The sequence below is a fragment of the Megalobrama amblycephala genome, linkage group LG7 (assembly GCF_018812025.1).
Source record: "Megalobrama amblycephala isolate DHTTF-2021 linkage group LG7, ASM1881202v1, whole genome shotgun sequence".
Classification (NCBI taxonomy): domain Eukaryota; kingdom Metazoa; phylum Chordata; class Actinopteri; order Cypriniformes; family Xenocyprididae; genus Megalobrama; species Megalobrama amblycephala.
Window position 1 is genome coordinate 49,082,452 of NC_063050.1, and position 21,462 is coordinate 49,103,913.

At 35.9% G+C, this 21,462-nt stretch overlaps 1 protein-coding gene across 1 annotated transcript; it reads right to left on the reverse strand.

The window, feature by feature from the left end:
* Positions 1 to 6,742: 6,742 nt before the first annotated feature.
* On the reverse strand, positions 6,743 to 21,023 carry LOC125272811 (interferon-induced protein 44-like). Its single transcript, XM_048197945.1, has 7 exons — positions 20,800 to 21,023; positions 20,599 to 20,632; positions 14,529 to 14,733; positions 8,122 to 8,268; positions 7,862 to 8,033; positions 7,586 to 7,686; positions 6,743 to 7,474 (listed from the first exon to the last, which is right to left on the reverse strand). The coding sequence occupies exons 1-7, from the start codon at positions 20,846 to 20,848 to the stop codon at positions 7,304 to 7,306; spliced, it is 879 nt and encodes a 292-aa protein (XP_048053902.1). The 5' UTR covers positions 20,849 to 21,023; the 3' UTR covers positions 6,743 to 7,303.
* Between the last annotated feature and the right edge of the window lie 439 nt (positions 21,024 to 21,462).

Consider the following 21,462-nt stretch of genomic DNA (forward strand, 5'->3'; position numbering starts at 1 on the left):
TTATCCTTCAACTACTTTTTTACGATTATTGGTTCAAAATAGCAGCAAAAGCTTCAAGCCTTACAAAAAAGAAGAAGAAGAGAGCTACTTCAAGATGAGCATTTATGGTTAAAATGTATAAAATTGTTGTTGTTTTTTTTTTAGAAAATGAGCGATGGTTTCTCTAGATAAGACCCTTATTTCTCGTCTGGGATCGTGTAGAACTCCTTGAAGCTGCACTGAAACTTTCATTTTGACCTTCAACCATTTGGGGTCCATTGAAGTCCACTATATGGAGAAAAATCCTGGAATGTTTTCATCTAGCCTTAATTTTAGCAAACATCCATACATGCCATACCTATGTTATATGCTGCACCAAGAACAGTTAAATGATCCATTTTGCGAGTTATATTAGCTGTGTTAGCAGCTGTATTGCCTCAGTGTATTGAAATGTCAAGCGAGCTTGGGGGTGCCAGCACGAGGTCATTTGCATTTAAAAAAAAACCCTCCCACAGAAACGGCTTGATTTTGCCCCACACCCAAACGGGGGAAAATTGACAAGCTATAATAAATGATCTGTGGGGTATTTTGAGCTGAAACTTTACAGACACATTCTGGAGACACCAGGGGCCTCATTTATAAAACTTTGCGTAGATTTCATCCTAAAAGTGTACGTACGCGCAAAAGCTAAATTCTGCGTACGCACAAAAATATTCCGATTTATAAAACCATGCGTATGCCAGAACCTGCGCACAAATCCCTTTATAAATCCCAGTCAGTGGAAGATTGTGCACATGCATCTCCACCCCGTCTCCACCCCGAAATCACCATATATGGAGCTTATGACGCCTAGTTTTACTATGCATAACCTCATCTGCATATCATTTCCATGCATGTTCCCATCCACGTGACACCATGGTTAACACCGTCAAAGGTACAAGACATTGGAAAATATTAGATAATATTTGTTGTCAATACAGAGTAACCACAACACTTGCCGTGCTTTTAATGCCTAATAATGTAAAATACAAAAATTGTAAGGTCAATCAGAACTTTTTTCCTATATATAATCCTGTATATTATAAATAATGATATTTTCTTTTCTCTTGTTTCAGCTGAAAAGACCAAAAGGGCCTTTTGGAAATGAACAGAGGAGACAGAAAGCTGCAAAGGCAAATATTTGCAATGGTATGTGTTGGTTTCAACCCTTTATCAATAATTTTATCAAGAATTTGTTAAATAGTCTCAAAAGTCTTAAATTAAAATGACTATCATTTAACGCATATAAAGGGCACTTTATCTTACAAAGTATGTTTTAGTGTGAATATTATGTTACTCATACATTAAGTTAACTATAAAGTGTTTCTATGTTGTGAGAAATTACTCCTATACCGAGATCCAAACCCTAACCCTAGCATCTCTGCCTATTTCAATGAACTACAGCGCCATGTTTTTCTTTCCATTGATGGAATGACAGAGACATATGGGTAATGTAGTTTAAAGGTGCCCTAGATTCAAAATTTGAATTTACCTTGGCATAGTTGAATAACAAGAGTTCAATACATGGAAAAGACATACATTGAGTTTCAAACTCCATTGCTTTCTCTTTCTTATGTAAATCTCATTTGTTTAAAAGACTTCCGGAAAACACGTGGATCTCAACATAACACCGACTGTTACGTAACAGTCGGGATGTACGCCCCAATATTTGCATATGCCAGCCCATGTTCCCAACATTATGAAAGGCATTAGACAAGGGCAGCCAGTAACGTCTGGATCTGCACAGGTGAATCAACAGACTAGGTAAGAAAGAACAATAGCGAAAAATGGCAGATGGAGCAATAATAACTGACATGATCCATGATGGCATGATATTTTTAGTGATATTTGTAAATTGTCTCTCTAAATGTTTCGTTAGCATGTTGCTAATGTACTGTTAAATGAGGTTAAAGTTATCATTGTTTCTTACTGAATTCACAGAGACAAGAGCCGTTGCTATTTTCATTTTTAAACACTTGCAGTCTGTATAATTCATAAACACAACTTCATTCTTTATAAATCTCTCCAACAGTGTAGCATTAGCCGTTAGCCACGGAGCACAGCCTCAAACTCATAGAGAATCAAATATAAACATCAAAAAAAATACTTTACTCACATAATTCGAAGCATGCATACAGCATGCATGACGAACATATTGTAAAGATCCATTTGAGGGTTATATTAGCTGTGTGAACTTTGTAAATGTGTTGTAATATAATCGAGAGCTCGTGTGCCAGGGAGCACGCGAATTAAAGGGGCGGCGCGCTGAAAAAATCAGTGCATAGTTAATGATGCCCCAAAATAGGCAGTTAAAAAAATTAATTTAAAAAGATCTATCGGGTATTTTGAGCTGAAACTTCACAGACACATTCAGGGGACACCTTAGACTTATATTACATCTTGTGAAAAAGCATTCTTGGGCACCTTTAAAAGGTTTAGTAATGAAATGATAAATGTTAAATAAATAAGATCTTTAATGGACAACTTGATATATAAATATGTTTATTGTGCAAACATTTATTACATACATGAGGGACAGGCTGAAATTTGATATTTTACTGTGAGCACTTTTAAAAAACCTTTCCATACAGCTTTCCATTTATGTCTGAAAACTGTGCCCAACATTATTTAGTAATCATAGCATAAGCAGTTGTCCTGATGATTTTCTCTTTGATACGCTAACCGGACTTTGAGTTACAGCCATTTGAAATGTGCATTTTTTTGCTCTTCCAAGGGCCATTACTGGCCCCCTGGGGGTGGAAGGGCAGTGAAATCTACACAGATGTATTCTCCTCATCATGGATAACAAAATTTGTTGAATCACATTAAAATATTGGAGTATTTGATAATTTCCCCCCTTTTCTATTCTAACATCATGCTTGTATAGGTTTTGATGGGTGTTGTGAGACCTGATGAAATATGGAAATATTTGAACAAAATGTTGTAATCCAATAATAATAATAATAATAATAATAATAATTGATTGAATAGTAGTTGATTATTTTTTATGATTTCATTTTTTTTGTGTGTGAACACCAGTAAATATAATGGATGAATCCACTGCCATTATCCAATTTCCAGTGTTGGCAGTAAACAAAAAACTGTAAGGAACCCCCCATCGGCCCAAAAACGGATTCCGACGGCCTGGGCGAAGGTTAACGTGTGTATGCCTTTTCAGTGCCTCTGCATGTTCATTTAATTCACTCGTTTAATCTGACTCCGATTTCAAATGATTATGACTCTTAGATTGTGTTTCCAATTAGAAATTAATCATTAGTTATGCATTAATTTAGATATTTGATGATTCTGGGTATCCCATATTTCAATTATTCTTTCATCAGGGACCCGATGCCGCACAGAGACCCTCCCCCGGGATTTTGCGGTAAACTCACGGACATAAACTCGCCAGTCTGATCTTCGTCAGAGGGTGTAATAAGTTGGCTAATACCTTTAGTCGGTTGCCTACTGCTCACTCGAACAAAAGTGTATTTTAATTTAGCCACTTCCATACAACTTGCTAAATCAGCGGTAAAACAGAAATCAAAATTCTTCAGATGAAGTGCCTACTGCTCCTTCATTCATGCACCTTCAGTTTGTTTTACCCTGGACACAGATTTACGGTAGCATTAGCCTCCCATAATTTACTGGTAATAATGATATCAGGAGAATCCAGAGTAAATCAAATATAACATTTTATTTGTCAGGTAAAAGTGTATCGTGCCAATTACACAAATAACCAATTAAAGCCACTTCAGAAATAATAAATGCATAACATCAATTACTCAAAGAAATACATATACACACAGTGATGTGTGAATGGCTTCAGACATTCACCCATACCTGTATGGGGGCCTCTGGCTACAGAAGATCCCCCATGACTGCTTTGCACTTTACCTTTTATACCAGGACCGGAACAAAAGAGTTATAAATATTTATTACACCAACACCTGTTTTGGGGGAAGAGGAGTGGGTTTTCACAAAAGGCACCAACCAAAGATAGGACAGAATTTTCCTTAGTTTTCAATCTTCTTCATAATACCAGTGACTGCTGTGAAATTGAGACCATTTTACCAATCGCACTGAGACATTTAAAATGATACCAAACATGAAAAAGGGAAAAACACAATTACACAAGTTACATTATATGTCTTGAAGAACTTTCAGTGACTTACGTCAGGGGGAAGGGAAGGTGTGTTTGTGTGTGTGTGTGTGTGTGGGGGCATTGTCCTTTTGGGGTTAAGGCAAGGCTTGGTCCTTTACTACTTCTTTGAGTTTTTTTTTACTTTTTCCAGATGAGTTTTATTGCTTTATTGCAGGATCTTTGATCTCTTTTTTTTTTGTTTAGCAGGAAAATCAAGTCTTACAAAACTATAAATGTACACTTCACTATTACACAAGGATAATGCACCATTTAGTAAAATAACAAAGAAATGGAGCCAAAATTTCATCTTCAATAAACTTCTTGAAATAAATCCATAAGATCCTAGTAAAATTTTATTTACTGTGCCAAACACCACGTTCACATTGTATTCACCATACTTTATTACACTTCATTGGCAGATACAGCATAACATTGAAAGTAGCATAAAGACAAATGAGATTGAAGATAAATCAAAAAATGTTTCTTCAAAACGTCATAATCCATTCACAGACTTTACTCCTACTGCACAAATGAGTGCCACAGAATGCCATCCAGTCAATTATGATACAGAAAACAGATTTGATATTGTGTTTAAAATAAAGATTCTTTTTCACGGCTAAACTGGTTTCTTGCTCTTCCCTGTACATGTCTCTATCATGTTCATGTTCTTCTGGACAGTTTTTTCAGTTGTACTCTACAGTGAAGATGTGTTCACTGATGTGCTGTAGCTTTTTCTCAACCAGAGGAAGAAGTCTTAACATCCCATTGTCAGGCGTTCAGTCCGGGTCTAAAAGTAAAAAAAAAAAAAAATTCAAATTAAGTAGTTTAATGGACAACCAGGTCTTCTTATGTTCTGCATGATTTAAAGCAGTGGTGGGCTATTCTGGCCCTCAGCGTCCACGGTCCTGCAGATTTAGCTCCCAACTGTCTATTATTGTCTGTAAGTAAACCTGAAGACTTTGGTTAAAATTTTCAGGTGTGCTCGATTAAGGTAGGAGGAAAACTCTCCACCTCAAAAAGGAGACAGCAAAAGGCCTGATTTAAATTTACAAAGCAGCAGTACATAATATACACATTATAGTATTATACTGTATATATAATGCAGCAAGGACTGTCTGTTACGGTCTAGCTGTTGTAGAGATGAGGCTGATACGGAAATCCACAATAGATGGGTTTTATTAATATAACGAAGAGTGACAACAACTAAACACATAGAATAACATATAAGAACAGACAAGGAGTGAAGGGAGTGAGTCTATATATATATAGGGAGTGCTGATGAGAAAGTCCAGGTGATGATGATCGGTGATGATGGGGAGATGACAAGGGAAGTGAGTGCAGGTGTGGAGAACAGGAGGATTATGGGAATTGGAGTTCAGGAGACAAGGGATCTGTGACACTGTGAGCTAAGTACTAATGTTTTACCCATTTCAACAGCAACCTGTTTTAAAAGATCTTTTAGAAAGGCATGGTCTCTTTGCCAGTGATGCTTGATATCTTTCAAGACAATTTAAATGCACCAGTTCAGTTTTTTTAGAACCTGGAGTACGGTGTTCATATTAGGACTTCCTCACACCTCAGTCATACAACGAAAAGGAGTCATGCCTCAGACTAAAAGGCTTCAGTCATAGGACAAAACGGCATCGCGCCTCAGACTGAAAAGGTGCGTTCACGCGGCCTCGTAATTTCTGTAGTTATGAGATTCTAGCTTGTAAAAAGCGTTCACGTCCTCATAGAGCTCGTAATTACAGCTTGTAAGCTGGGAGTTTTCTGAAAAACTCATAACTTATACATAACTTATGCTGCATTCACGTCACCTCGTATTTACCGGATTCTTGAAATGACAACACGTGACGTTATATTCGGAGCTGTATACGTCCTCGGACTGGGAATTATGCGTTTCCATGGCACCACTATCAACGCCTAAATAAATCTACAGCGGTCAGGTGGTACAGCGGCCACGTGGTACATGTGGGAGCTTTCAGAAAACTCCCAGCTTACAAGCTGTAATTACGAGCTCTACGAGGACGTGAATGCTTTTTACAAGCTAGAATCTCGTAACTACAGGAATCACGAGGCTGCATGAACGCACCTTTATACCGTTTTTTATTACTTATATCGTTTTTTAACTTTAAAAGTTGTCGCCTTTAATAGCGTTTTGCGTCTGCTGATACTGAAATGAATATGGATACCCGCTTACCTTATTTGTTTTTGACTTGGTTAAATATCCACATTCTTCATGGTATCGTTTGCAGGGAAGAGAAGATACTTTATCCCATTGAATGATAATTTGGTGTTTTCACTTCAGTTTTCTAGTTTTCCGTTCACAATGTTGATCTGGTTACCATGAGAACAGTGTTAAATGGTAAATCTCTCGGTATGATTTTTCTTTGCAACATTCACCATGGCTTGCTCAATGGGGCTTTCAGACATCAATGCACAATTTTTTGTAAAGTTGCTTTGAAACAACTTGGATTTGATTTCAATTTACATTTCAGTTTATATATGCATTTGTCACAGAACCAACACTATTCATAGTAAACATTGGCAGATTTGTTATAAACAGAGGTGAAATGCCAAGAAGAGAATATATTTCAACATGAATTTACAGAAGTTATGCTTTCTCTTAATCTGAATGTACCAATTGCTCCAGATACCCCAATTCACTATTTTAGTACCGACTGAATACATACATGTATGGTCAAGAAAAATGAACAAATCAAGATTGAACAGGATTTATTCAACACATCTCTGTAAGCAAAATTTATTTTGTAGTATCTAAAACACAAAATGCAGTGTTAATGCATTATTCCCTTATTTATGTAATGTAACAGTTTTAATGTTGTTAAATGGAGAAAGATTTTACATCATAACTTAAACAATTTTCAATTTATCTTTCAATTAACTTCCAGGTTTGCATTAGTTTTTGAGTCCCAGATTTGCATTGACTATGAACCCCACTGTACATATATTTGTAAAACTAAACACAAAACATAATCCTCTCTATAGTCATTTTAATCCACAATCTTCCCAAAATGATGTTCCTCTGATAAAGAAATTTAAAGAATGACCCACTCCAAATGTATTATATGTGATTTTGTGATGTGATTTATAAGCATTAATAACTGTATATAGGTGATTTTATCAGTAACTTTCACAGTCTAACAATCTATCATCAGCAATCTGAACAATCTGTTCAAGTGCCTTTAATAACAGAACATCAATGTCATCATCTGTGTCAGTCTCATAATGGTAGTTCTTCACTGGGAAGATGTTTGTCAATGGCACACCTATTTTGGTGCTGCACAACTCCACCTGGACAGGAACAGAATGTTAGATCAGAAAACTAGATGTGGCTGTTAGACAAAATCAGATCAACATGGGCAATATGTACTTATAAAATTGTCTTTGGATGATATCACATACCTTCTCTTTGATCTTCTTGCTAGTGTAGATCTTCCTTAGATCATTTTTCACCAGCGGACATGCTGTATCCACTTTAGTCATGCAAACTACTTGAGGAATCCCTACAGCAAATGCAGAGGCAACGTAAAGGTTTTATATGAAGTTTTTTTCTTCAACAAAATTTAAATTGAAAACACACACAAACCCAACCCACTTTATGCCCACTTCTCTCTCCCATGTAATGTATGTGAACCCATGAATAAAAATCATGATCAAACATTCTGAGGTCAGTTTTACCCCGATCACTGATTCTCTGGCGGATGATCTTCAACTTGTCAACAAGTTTATCATCTGTGAAATCAACTGTATTTGCATCTATGATGTAAACCAGGCAGAAAGCCTGATCGGAGAGGGTAGGGTCACAGTTGTAATGTTGATCCTTATGAGTGAGTGCCTGCTCCTGGTTGAACTAAGAATGGAAATTCAGCAAAACATGTTAAATGTCAAACCTATTGCACACATTCAAACTTAATGTTAAAATAATAATGGTTTATTACTTTATAGCCGTCCTTCACATGGCCAAACACAGCATTGATGATGTCATCTGTTTGTGACCCAGCCAATGCAGCAGCTTCTAAGCCCATTATATCCTTGAAGACGAAGGGCAAAATTTTTCTCCCACTTCTGATGGTGAATCCTTTGAGCTACAAATGAAGACCAAATATATAGAAGCACAAATATTTGTGAATAATTTCCAAGAAATCTTCATATGATTAGCTAAAATGGGTAACAGGTTCCCTTTGTAAAGGGTTTATAAAGGTGTTTGTTAATAACTAATAACTTATTTACAAATACATAATAATAAGTCATTGATAAGGAGTTATAACTGCATGAATAAAAAGGGTGACTTTAACGTAATACCTGCCAAATAGTGAGCCATTTTTAACTCACATGTTATAAATGCTTTATAAATGTATTTATTCACACATATTTTACTCAGTCTGGTTATTCTCAATATCTCATGACTTATATCTCTTTTCTCACTGTTGCTCATCAGACTTTACCCATGGTACTCGGCAAAAAGTTCATGCTGCCCTTTCAGAGCAATGTATAAAAACTGATTTCATGTTTATCAAGATGAAATGATCAAACTTTATATTGAAAAAAAAAAAAAAACATACGAGCACAGCCATAACTTAATGAAATATTAATAATGAAAAATGTAATTACATTACTTACCTGTGAACCGTAATGAGGGGTGAACCATTTATTCATGAGTTGTAAACGTTACTAACCTGTGAAAGTTTTTTTCACAGAAAGTCTTTATGTAAAGTGGAAACATGTGAATCATGGCTTTATTTATAACGTTTATAAATCATGAATACATAGTCCACAGGACTTCACTTTACATTTAATGTTCACTTTCACAACTTACTAATATTTATAACTCATGAAGAAATGGTTCACCCTTCATTGGGGTTCACAGGTATACACTGTATTTCTGTAATTTGAACAGTATTTTACTGTAATGTACAGTACGATACTGTAAAATGTGTATACAGTATATTACTGTAAACGGCAAAGGATTATGGGAAAATATATGGTCACTACTGTAATTTTTCTGTACTGTAAATCAACTTGCCCATGAAAAACTGACCAATGGCAAGAGATTTCGGGGTTTTTTTTGAGTTTTTGTTTTTTTAACTCGGTGGTGGAAGTGGCTGTTAACGGAGAAAAAAAGAATGTACCAGTAACTCACTTAAAGGTTAGTATATTAATTTTATGTAAAACAAACACAAATGGTTTCATTTGTAATGTTAACAGCAAGATAATCGTGTCGTTTTTCATGTTGGAAGGGTTTGGTGCCTTTTTTCTGACTGTCGGCCGGATTGCCATTATAACGGTGATAACATGAACTGGTGAGTAAGTTAAGTTCACCTATTAGCCGAAATAAATTTTATTTAAACTGAAAAACATAACTTTTGCATGTGTTTCGCTGTCTCTTTAACGCAAGTTAGCTCATCAGGCAGGGCCATGGAAACAGAGGTTTACCCAGCAGCAGAGTTAAGAGTGCTTTTAAACAATCATCCCTCAGTGTCTATTCTTTATTTTGAATTTGCAGCTGCCATTTCCTCTGGACTGTACCACTGCTGCTGCTCTCACTAACACAGAAAGAGTGATGCTTTGAGGAGGAGGAGGAGGAGGAGGAGGAGGAGGAGGACAAAGGTTAGCAATATGCCATTGTCATTATTAATATATAAAAATTCTGAAATATTATAAGGTATTATAAAATACCATAGCCAATAAATATTATAAAATGTTTATAAATGTTGGTTAATTGATTAAAAACTATAAGCACCATAGCCAGTTACAACATAATATCTCACCTCGTTGTTAGTCATATGTTCTGTTTTCTATGGTAGTCCCTATAAACCATCATAACACTAAAGGGCTGCTGTGACTTTGTCTCTTACAGGAGAGTCTGTTCTTTAAGCAAAAAACATGGATGCTGACTATGAAGGGCAGAATAATCATCCAGCCAACAGACTCTTTTTCAGCATTTGCTGTCCACTTTGTTGGATGCAGAATTGGGTAAGCCAAAACATTTTTTACATTATATTTACATTCATGCTTTTGGCAGATACTTTTATCATACATTACATACATACATACATAAATACATTATCTTACATTGTATCTAGGTTTTAAGTTATTTTATTCATTTTATTCCCTGGGAATCAAATCCATTATTTCAGCATTCAAACATCTTACTCTACTGTTTGGTGCTACTGGAATGCATTGTAAAGGATGGAGCTTTAATTTTTTTTAATGCAATGGTTTTTCAGCTAATTATTAGGGGTGTAATGGTTCTCTGTAAAAAATCAAACCGCATCGTTCTCCACCCATGGTTCAGCACATACTTTCACCACGGTTCATATCATGTCTGACGACGCATTCATAATGGTTTGTTGAAATTAACACGTAAAACAGACAGACAGAGGTCAATACATTACAACAAAGATGATAAAAAAAAAAAAAAAACATGGACTAAATAGTCATTTTTTTGTGAACTTTGTTCAATTCAAGTGCCGTCATTTACGCCGTCATCGCCCAGGTGTTGATAGAGCGTGACCTCAGGTGAAACCTGAACAGCACACATTGCCATCTGTGTTTAAACTAAACTCATTTAAGCCTTGCCAGTCTAAACATTCGAACACAAGATTTGAAAGAGACCTTGCACATGGAAAGCTGCATCTCAGACAGCGCTCAAATACTGAGTTTGCTTTCAAGTTTTGCACTTGAACAGACAAACTCACACAAAAATGATTATCTCGGCAAGTATCCTATCTATCAAACATAGTAGGTTATGTCTTAAGTGAACATAAACAGTCGAAAAAGACCACACAATGTGTATCAGTGAATTGAATCATGCATTATGTCGTGACAGAAGCCTAACATTCCTGCTGTCTGGGTTTTTAATGTTAATCAAACAACAAATGATAAAGAAATCACTCACTGGTCTTGATTGAATAGCTTTTGTAACTTTAATAGTGATTAATTTTTGTTTAATTTATACAGTGAAGATTATTTGTATCTTTGCTCAGTTGTATATTTGTTTATTTGTTCTTATTTTCATTTTTATTTCACAGTTGTCCTGTTTTCCCTGAGCATAGCACATACCAAACCATACCAAAACCGTGACCCTAAAACCGTGATAAATTGAGCCATGAGTAATTTGAACTGTTACACCCCTACTAATTATGTACCATCCCTGTAGGTTCATTCAGAATCAGATGTAGTGTGTAGTGCTTTTATTAACATCAAAATGCATACGGAACCAAGTTTGAGAGTTTGGGCAAATTCTGCAAACACTGGTCTGAAAAGTAATGTTTCTTTGTTTTGTTTTTTATGCTTGCAGGTTCATTCCGAGAATCAACCCTGGTGGCACCAAATACCCACGTCAAAGATCAGATGGAAATCTCAAAAGGTCCAAAGAAAAGCTTCAGCCTGAACCCATCAACGTGTTTCTCATCAGAAAGCTTGTCAACTTTGACTGCCGTAATTATTGAAATGTAACACAACACAAACTGACTTTTACTGCATTTTTAAGGCCTGTTTTGCTTTTCAGTATGTGTACTTTTTTGCCATGCTACAGAAAAAAGAAAATGTTTAAAATGATTAAAAAGAATATTATATGGACAAATGTTCAGTTATTTTGATTTTTTTGGGGGAGTGGTAAAAAATATGGTTTACAGTGCTGTACCACAATTGGATCATTTTATACAGGTTAAAAATTATTTTGTTTAAACTAAATGACAACACAATAGTAAATACTGTAAATTAAAAACAAAACTGTACTGCAAAATACTGTAAATTAAATTACAGTACTATACTGTATTACAGTACTATACTGTAAATGAAATACAGTACGGCACAAAATACCATAAATTAAATTACAGTACTGTACTGTATTACAGTACTATACTGTAACTGAAATACAGTACTGTGCAAAATACTGTAATTGAAAAATACAGTAACAATACTGTAAAACATTTTACAGTAAATTACTGCCATCCAGCTGCCAGTAAGTTACTGTAAAATTTACAGCAATCTCTTTACAGTAATGTAATCTCATTTTTCATTATTAATATCTCATCAAGTTATGGTTGTGCTCGTATGTTTGTTTTTTCAAAAAATGTTTGATCAATTTATCTTGATAAGCATGAAATCAGTTTTTATACATTGCACAGTATCATGGGTAATGCACAGAGTAAAATCAGATAAGCAACAGTGAGAAAAGTACGGTGACCGGGAGGGGACATGTTCGGTTCACTTAGTTTTGTCGTGGCCACGACATATAAACTCGTGGGAACGTGATAATATGTCGTGGCCACGAGATCGTTTTGTCAAGGTAAGGACATCCTTATGTCGTGGCCACGCGATGTAAAGTCGTGGCCTCGAGATCATATGGTGAGGCAACGACATCTATTTCTCGTGGGCACGAGTTACATGTGTAAACAACGCGCGCTACCATAGCAACCTGGAATTAAGAATGATAAAATAAGTGCGGAATTAAGAAATTATTATTATTTGAATGCTGTCTATATAGTCAACATCGCGCGCAATGTAAGCTATAAATAGCCTATATTGCGTGAGATGTTGCCACTATAGCAAGTTTGTTATTATCAATTTGATAACAAACTTCATTTAATGATAATGAACATTTATCCATCCCATCTCACAGCCTTCTGATTGTGTCTTTATTATAATTATAATAATAATAATAATTAATTATTATTATTATTATTATTATTATGCCTATAAAACCTAAATAAAATGATGATCAAAATTAAGTTTTTGTCTAGGCTATATCAGTGAATGGATTTGTTTTTATTTGATTTTTTTTAGCTTAAATATTCTTTTAACAACCAATTAATAATAATAAATTATTCGAATTTCATTCAAATGCTGTCACGGGCACGAGGGTCTACAAATAATAACAGACGCTCATTTATCCTATATTCATGGCTACAATACAGTCATAAAGTCACATTTTATTGGCATGATCTGGCATTTAAAGTATTTACAAAATATAGCTAACAACATAATATAGGCCTACAGAAAGGATACACGAAATGAAGGGGAAAATAAAGCAAATAGGGCTACATAACAATGAATAAAAAACATTTAACCAATAATGATAGCCTAATAATAATAAAAATAATAATAATAATAATAATAATAAATAATGTAAAAATATGAAATAAAAAAAATTAACAATCAGTGAATGGATTTAAAAGGATGTGTGATAAAAATATACACAGCATATTCTAATATTTATTGATAAACTTCATTCGAATGCTGCTGTAGGCATCGCACACAACACAATAGGCAACATGTTAATAATCACTTCTTAGTTCCGCGCTTTTTCTTAATTAAAAATAAATATTATTATAATCTTATCCATTTCTGATAGTTCAGGTTGCTATTATTATAATAAAGACACGATCAGAAGGCTGTGCGATGGGATGGATAAATGTTCATTATCATTAAATGAAGTTTGTTATCAAATTGATAATAACAAACTTGCTATAGTGGCAACATCTCGCGCAATATAGGCTATTTATAGCTTACATTGCGCGCGATGTTGACTATATAGACAGCATTCAAATAATAATAATTTCTTAATTCCGCACTTATTTTATCATTCTTAATTCCAGGTTGCTATGGTAGCGCGCGTTGTTTACACATGTAACTCGTGGCCACGATAAATAGATGTCGTTCCCTCAACATAATGAAGTCGTGGCCACGAGAAAAATATGTCGTTGCCTCACCATATGATCTCGAGGCCACGACTTTACATCGCGTGGCCACGACATAAGGATGTCGTTACCTCGACAAAACGATCTCGTGGCCACGACTTATTATCACGTTCCCACGAATTAATATCTTGTGGCCACGACATATTATCACGTTCCCACGAATTAATATCTTGTGGCCACGACATATTATCACGTTCCCACGAGTTTATATGTCGTGGCCAAGACAAAACTAAGTGAACCGAACATGTCCCCTCCCGGTCACCATAGAAAAGTGACATAAGTCACTTAAGTCACATAACCACAAATAAATCACCCTTAAGTCTCACCATAACAGTATATTTTTGCTGCATCATGAAATAACCAGAAATCTGGTTCTGAGTAAAATATGTGTGAATAAATACATTTATAAAGCATTTCTTAACATGCGAGTTAAAAATGGCTCACTATACGATAAAGTTATTCAAGCAGTTCTAACTCCTTATCAACGACTTATATTAACAAACACCTTTATAAACCCTTTACAAAGGAAACCTTAATGTACAGTGTTACCCTGAAATGCTTAATGCACAAGAGTGGGTCAGCTGACATTTATGGGAATTTTGAAAAAACATGCAACTACTGTATAGGTGACAAATACCTACTTTTTGTGTGAAACTAACACTGTCACCAGCAGATGAACTAACTAGCGCTCTAGAGGAGATCCGTCCTTTAAAGACACTATCGATGGAGTTGATAAAGCTGGACTTTCCTGCTCCAACTTGTCCAGCTACCAGGATCTTGATGTCCTTTACATTTGGATCACTCGGAGAGAAGTTTTCCAGCTTTTCTTTCAGAGCTTCTTTCTGTCTGTGAAAACAAAATACAATTTTGTGCAAAGTCTTACTGGCTATATTTGGAATAGCATTACAACACTATACTTTTTTTTCTCTTTTTTTAACAGAAAATATGAGAATTTATCATCTTTGTGGGCCAAACTGCTGCCATCTAGAGGGAAAAGAAAAAGAACTTCATGTCAGGTCAAAATTATGTTATGAATATAATAGCCAGTAGATGCCAGAAGTGTTCAGCATCCACCCGCTGTGTGGAATATTTATTTGAATATTTATTTAGAAATTATCCAACTATTATTTAACAAGTTTGATGTACATGTAATAATAATAGTTTTGAAGCATATGTTTTGCAGTTACAGTCATAAACATTAATTTCACTTTCTCTGTGTGTGTGTGTGTGTGGGTGGGTGTGAGAAAATGTTGTACTCTGGATGTTTCAGTCTCACTGTCTGTCAGTTTTGACTGCGAATGGCCAAGTGACTTTAATGACCACTTAGACTCATCAAATGAAGTCCAGTTTTTATTTTTCAGATTGCATATATAAAAGGTATTGAACCACTCAAAATAAAGAAACCATATAAACATATTCAACATTCATTAGGCTATGTTCAATTATTACTTTTATATTTAAAAATAAATAAATAAATAAAACTGTTAAAGGGTTAGTTCACCCAAAAATGAAAATTATGTCATTAATGACTCACCCTCATGTCGTTCCAAACCCGTAAGACCTCCGTTCATCTTCGGAACACAGTTTAAGATATTTTAGATTTAGTCCGAGAGCTTTCTGTCCCTCCAATTAAAATGTATGTACGGTATACTGTCCATGTCCAGAAAGGTAATAAAAACATCATCAAAGTAGTCCATGTGACATCAGAGGGTCAGTTAGAGTTTGTTGAAGCATTGAAAATTTGGTCGATGCATTTTGGTCCAAAAAAAACAAAAACTATGACTTTATTCAGCATTGTATTCTCTTCCGCAATCCTTTCCATTGAATTGATTCCATTGAACTGATTCCATTGAATCCTTTCACCTGTCGGCGTTGGTAATGCACTTTTACGTCGCCGTGGTTGTTTTTGGTGATTAGGACATCCGCGACATGCACACTTACGCACCATTTAAAAAAATATAGCAATACCAAAATACAAACAATGTAGAATAGCTTGAATACAGCGTGCGTCTCCCTCAGACTGTATACAAAGCTCGGGCGCACCAGATAACACGTCAACAGCTTCTTACATCAGCAGCATCACTGCGGAGTCGTGAACCACACTCCAGAGCAGAAAGGGGCAGTAATGCACCAATGAGCTGGATGCCAACCGCCGTAAAACAGGAAAGAAGAAGAAGCGGAGTCATGAACGCGGATTGACAACAGACCCAGAAGAGAATACAATGCTGAATAAAGTCATAGTTTTTGTTATTTTTGGACCAAAATGTATTTTCGATGCTTCAAAATGTCGCGGATGTCCTAATCGCCAAAAACAACCACGGCGACGTAAAAGTGCATTACCAACGCCGACAGATGAAAGGATTCAATGGAATGAGTTCAGTGGAATCAATTCAATGGAATCAATTCAATGGAAAGGATTCCGGAAGAGAAGACAATGCTGAATAAAGTCGTAGTTTTTGTTATTTTTGGACCAAAATGTATTTTCGATGCTTCAACAAATTCTAACTGACCCTCTGATGTCACATGGACTACTTTGATGATGTTTTTATTACCTTTCTGGATATGGACAGTATACCGTACATACATTTTCAATGGAGGGACAGAAAGCTCTCAAACTAAATCTAAAATATCTTAAACTGTGTTCCGAAGATGAACGGAGGTCTTACGGGTTTGGAACGACATGAGGGTGAGTCATTAATGACATAATTTTCATTTTTGGGTGAACTAACCCTTTAAACTCAAAACATAAGGTATGACCAGTTGAATAAAGGGATTGATATAACTTATTGTTACCAAATCACATTACAGTTTCAATGCCAATATTGAGGATAAAATGGGCCATTTTCGCCAAGTAAAATGTTGTGATACATTTTCATGTTAAAATAATTAAAATTAAAATCATGAAAGTTATAATATCATTAGGGGTGTAACGATACGCTCAGGTCACGATACGGTACGTATCTCGATACAGAGTTCACGATACGATACGTATCACGATATTTTGAACAAAATGAAACTGAAATTCAAACAAGATTTATTAAAAAATCATGAACAAATTTCAATAATTTTCCTTGTTGTACATACAAGGAAAATTATACATACAATAAAATAAATAAATATAACATTTTAATAAAAACCTTCTGTATTCAAATTAACAGTTGAATAGGGCTGTCTGTCACTGAAAAAAAATGTTAAATTTAACATGAACTTAGAATTATGAATAGGGGCCGTTCACATATCGCGTCTAAAAACGCGTGGAAGGCGCGGCCGCACCGCTTCTCCTTCTTTCCAAAGCGCTTGCGCTCCTGTGGCGTCGGTCGTTGCTATGCAACCATGAACTGAGCTCTCCAAGAGGATCAGGATGTTTCTGCAAAGGATAAATGATTTCTAGCCCTTGCATTAGTTTTACTACGAGATATATTGATGGAGATAAGATATAAAAACCACCATGTACAGCTATGATCAGCTGTTCGGCTGAGCTTTTGATGTTTTGTTACGGAAAGGCCATAGCTGATCGGTTGATTCTTGTCACACGACCTGCGGTGCGCTTGCGGCATTCTGAGAAGTTGAGAATTGCATGCGCGCAGGGGCGTCGGACTGGGGGGGGTAAAGGGTACCGAGTACCCAGGGCCCGAGGCAGGGGGGGGCCCCCTTAGAAGTCAGTTTTCTATACATGCATATACATACACTAACATTTGTATAGCATTTATGTACAAATAGGAAAGTTCCTGTGCAAAACTAAACTTGTAGTTAGGCACTGGTTTGGTATAAAAAAAGTCATTTTCATGCTGTGCAGGGCCCCACCACCCCTCTCGAATCAATGTAAATGGTACGACCCGCAGGTTAGGCGCTTCTGCTGCGGACCTGCGGTGAATCAGTTAATGAGACAGTAGCTGGAGTTAGCCTTGATATGAACTAGGAAGACAGGGGAAGAGTCATGTCTTTCCTTAAGAAAGGAAAATCAGGGGCTCAAAAACGAAAAGAAAAGAAGATTAAAGAGAGAAAGGCAAATGAGGGCAAGCAGTCGCTCACTCAGTTTTTTGAAAAGAAAGGTGAGCTCCAAATGCATCATCGAGCATTGACATTGTTTTAACATAAATATCTACTCCAGGTAGAATAGCATACATTTATGTTCGTACTCTGTTTGAATAAGATACCAATACTTTATAGTATCACACCCTACATAGCGAGCAAACACTATTTCTGTGTAAATAACGGAGTGAGAAGCAGACGGAGGCGGAGCTGGGAGCTCAACACACTGCCACTCCAGGCAGCTGTGCAGCTTGTCTCCTCTTCTGCTGCAGTTCTCCGAGTCAGAAGTTTACATGAAAACACTGTATATTTCCCTCAATTGTCTAAATCTAACACCCGCGAAAACACAGATCGTTAGCGCCTATTTTACAGCATTGTTATGCAAATTAGATCGCGCACGCTCTTACATTAAGTACAGGATTGTTCTTCTCAGTTTAATGCACATCTTAATGATTGAAAATGACTTATTTTAAAACGTAATTCAAAGACTGAATGTCTAGTTCGGCGGTTAGTGTACCCTGTGATTCTATAGTCTGCATTTATTTTAAACAGACAAATAATCAGCAATTAACTTGTACTTAGCCTACACTTTAAAAAAGGTATTGTGACAATAAAGGATATTTTAGCAACCATTTGAAGCCATATATTTCAGTTTCAGACAAAAATATATTAATCAGAGTGTGGCTTATTTTGTTTACATTTTAAAGGTGCCCTAGAATAAAAAATTGAATTTATCTTGGCATAGTTGAATAACAAGAGTTCAGTACATGGAAAAGACATACAGTGAGTTTCAAACCCCATTGCTTCCTCTTTCTTATATAAATCTCATTTGTTTAAAAGACTTCTGGAAAACAAGCAGATCTCAACATAACACCGACTGTTACGTAACAGTCTGGATCATTAATATGTACACCCCCAATATTTGCATATGCCAGCTCATGTTCAAGCATTAGACAAGGAAAGTCAGTATTAACGTCTGGATCTGTGCACAGACAAGGTAAGCAAGCAAGAACAACAGCGAAAAATGACAGATGGAGCAATAATAACTGACATGATCCATGATAACATGATGTTTTTAGTGATATTTGTAAATTGTCTTTCTAAATGTTTCGTTAGCATGTTGCTAATGTACTGTTAAATGTGGTTAAAGTTACCATCATTTATTACCGTATTCATGGAGACAAGAGCCGTCGCTATTTTCATTATTAAACACTTGCAGTCTGTATAATTCATGAACACAACTTCATTCTTTATAAATCTCTCCAACAGTGTAGCATTAGCCGTTAGCCACAAAGCATAGCCTCAAACTCATAGAGAATCAAATGTAAACATCAAAATAAATACAATACTCACATGATTCGATGTATGCACACAGCATGCATGACGAACATCTTGTAAAGATCCATTTGAGGGTTATATTAGCTGTGTGAACTTTGTAAATGTGCTGTAATATAGTGGAGAGCTCGTGTGGCAGGGAGCGCGCGATGTAAGCGGGTGGCGCCGAGTGTAAATCAGTGCATTGTTAATGATGCCCCAAAATAGGCAGTTAAAAAATGTATTTAAAAAAATCTATGGGATATTTTGAGCTGAAACTTCACAGACACATTCAGGAGACACCTTAGACTTATATTACATCTTGTGAAAAAGCATTCTTGGGCACCTTTAAGTGTTTTTATGATAAAAATGCAATACCCCACCCATTGGTATCACTATGGTATTTGGTACGGGGGGCCCAGCAAGATGGTTTGTACCCAGGGCCCAAAATTTGGTGCTACGCCCCTGCATGCGCGTCGCGACCGCGTTGATCCCATTATGAGCGCGCCTGCCGCCCGGCTACATTTGAAAATAATAACTGACTTGCACGCGGAAAAGACGCAATATGTGAACGGCCCCTAACTTAAAGCAAAGCATCGCAAGCGTCTTTTGCTTTTCTGTGAGCACAGCTGTTGCTGTGCACTGCGGTGAAAGAAAGCCACGACTTTTCTCACGCGACCATGCAAGAGACTGACATGAGAAACGTTTAAACCTGCTTGCAAGATTCAATGTGTGCCCGAAACACTTACTGAACTAGAGAGCTGATTGAGACACACCATCTACGATAAATCGTTACACCCCTAATACTTATAGTAATTTAAAAATGTGGTAGCATTGGATCTGGACAGGAAGGATAACTCTGCGAGTTGGAAGGGGTGTGTCGCGATTCTGCCTTCTCACATCGCGATACAGGTTCGTGGACCTGCGTATCGCGATTTCGGTTTCATATCGCATATCGTTACAGCCCTAAATATCATATGTTAAAAACATCATTACATCACACATTATCATGGCATATCATAATTTTACACTTCTGAGTGCTGAATCCCCTATAAAATGCCTTGCTGAAGCTACAACGGAAGATTTGAGCAGAATTACTTCAGATATATTTTTATGCACAAGACTGTGGTCCTTCAACAACAACAACAACAACAACAACCAATAACTGTAGTTTGTAAAATGTATGGGGAAAGATTCCAGTAATATTTTACAGGTAGATAAATAAAATTCTTATCTTACACAGTATTTGCACATTTATCTGAACAGTTCAGTGTTAACTGCTATGCACACAGATAAGACACAGTCTACACATAAAAACAGAATAAAGTACTTAGACAGAATAGCTTATGTACATGTATAGCTTACCCCCAGTCAAATTTCCTCCATGGTTCATCCAGTTCTAAGAGAAAACATTGCAATTCATTTGGAATAACATTAATTTGGTAGTATCTCTCTGAGAATGTATCTATGGTGTGTACATATGCGTTCTGTATATATATATATATATATATATATATATATATATATATATATTTATAAAATCTTATGGAAGAAAGACCTTCTAACCTGGATTTGGTTTTGGTTGTTGCTCTGGTTGTGATTCTGATCCTCCCATTTTTTGTTTGTTTTTCTTCCTTCAATATATTTATATCAGCTCTGTCCTGGAACACAAGTGAAAGCAAGTGAAATCAGACCTACACCAGAACTGTTTTATATATATATATATATATCTCTCTCTCTTTTTCAGTTTCACTTTTCACTTTCACTTGCATACATAATTAAATCTGCCCACACCCATTACTGTTATTCTAGTGCTGTATCGTGAATAAGTCACGTCTGAAGGGCGTTGTTAGACACATGATTCAGCCATACTTAACCCTCTATCGTACGCAATATGATATCAATGAGGAAAAAATTATTTGTGTTGTTTTTCCTGCTTAAAATTGGACACTTTAACAATATCAATAAACATTTTCATAATTTTTTTATTTATTTAATTTTTATAAGTTTGTTGCCTCGAGGCAACATTGTACCACAATGGAAAAATTTTAACATTTGGCATTTTCATGTAGAAAAAAGAAATATATTTATTGAAAACATCAATTTCTTTAATTTATCCAGTTTTTAATATATTAAAAGTTTTATATTTAATAAAAAGTAACATTTTATATCCAGTTGTTGCCCTCAGGCAACATTGTACCATAGTGGAACACATTTATTACCAAACCA

Excerpts from the sequence above, each read along its gene's own strand:
- LOC125272811 (XM_048197945.1), bottom strand. The coding sequence starts at position 20,848 with ATGGGAGGATCAGAATCACAACCAGAGCAACAACCAAAACCAAATCCA. Across the intron at positions 20,633-20,799 it reads ACAACCAAAACCAAATCCAG|AACTGGATGAACCATGGAGG; the intron begins GTTAGAAGGTCT and ends GTTTTCTCTTAG. Across the intron at positions 7,475-7,585 it reads GCAAGAAGATCAAAGAGAAG|GTGGAGTTGTGCAGCACCAA; the intron begins GTATGTGATATC and ends GTTCCTGTCCAG.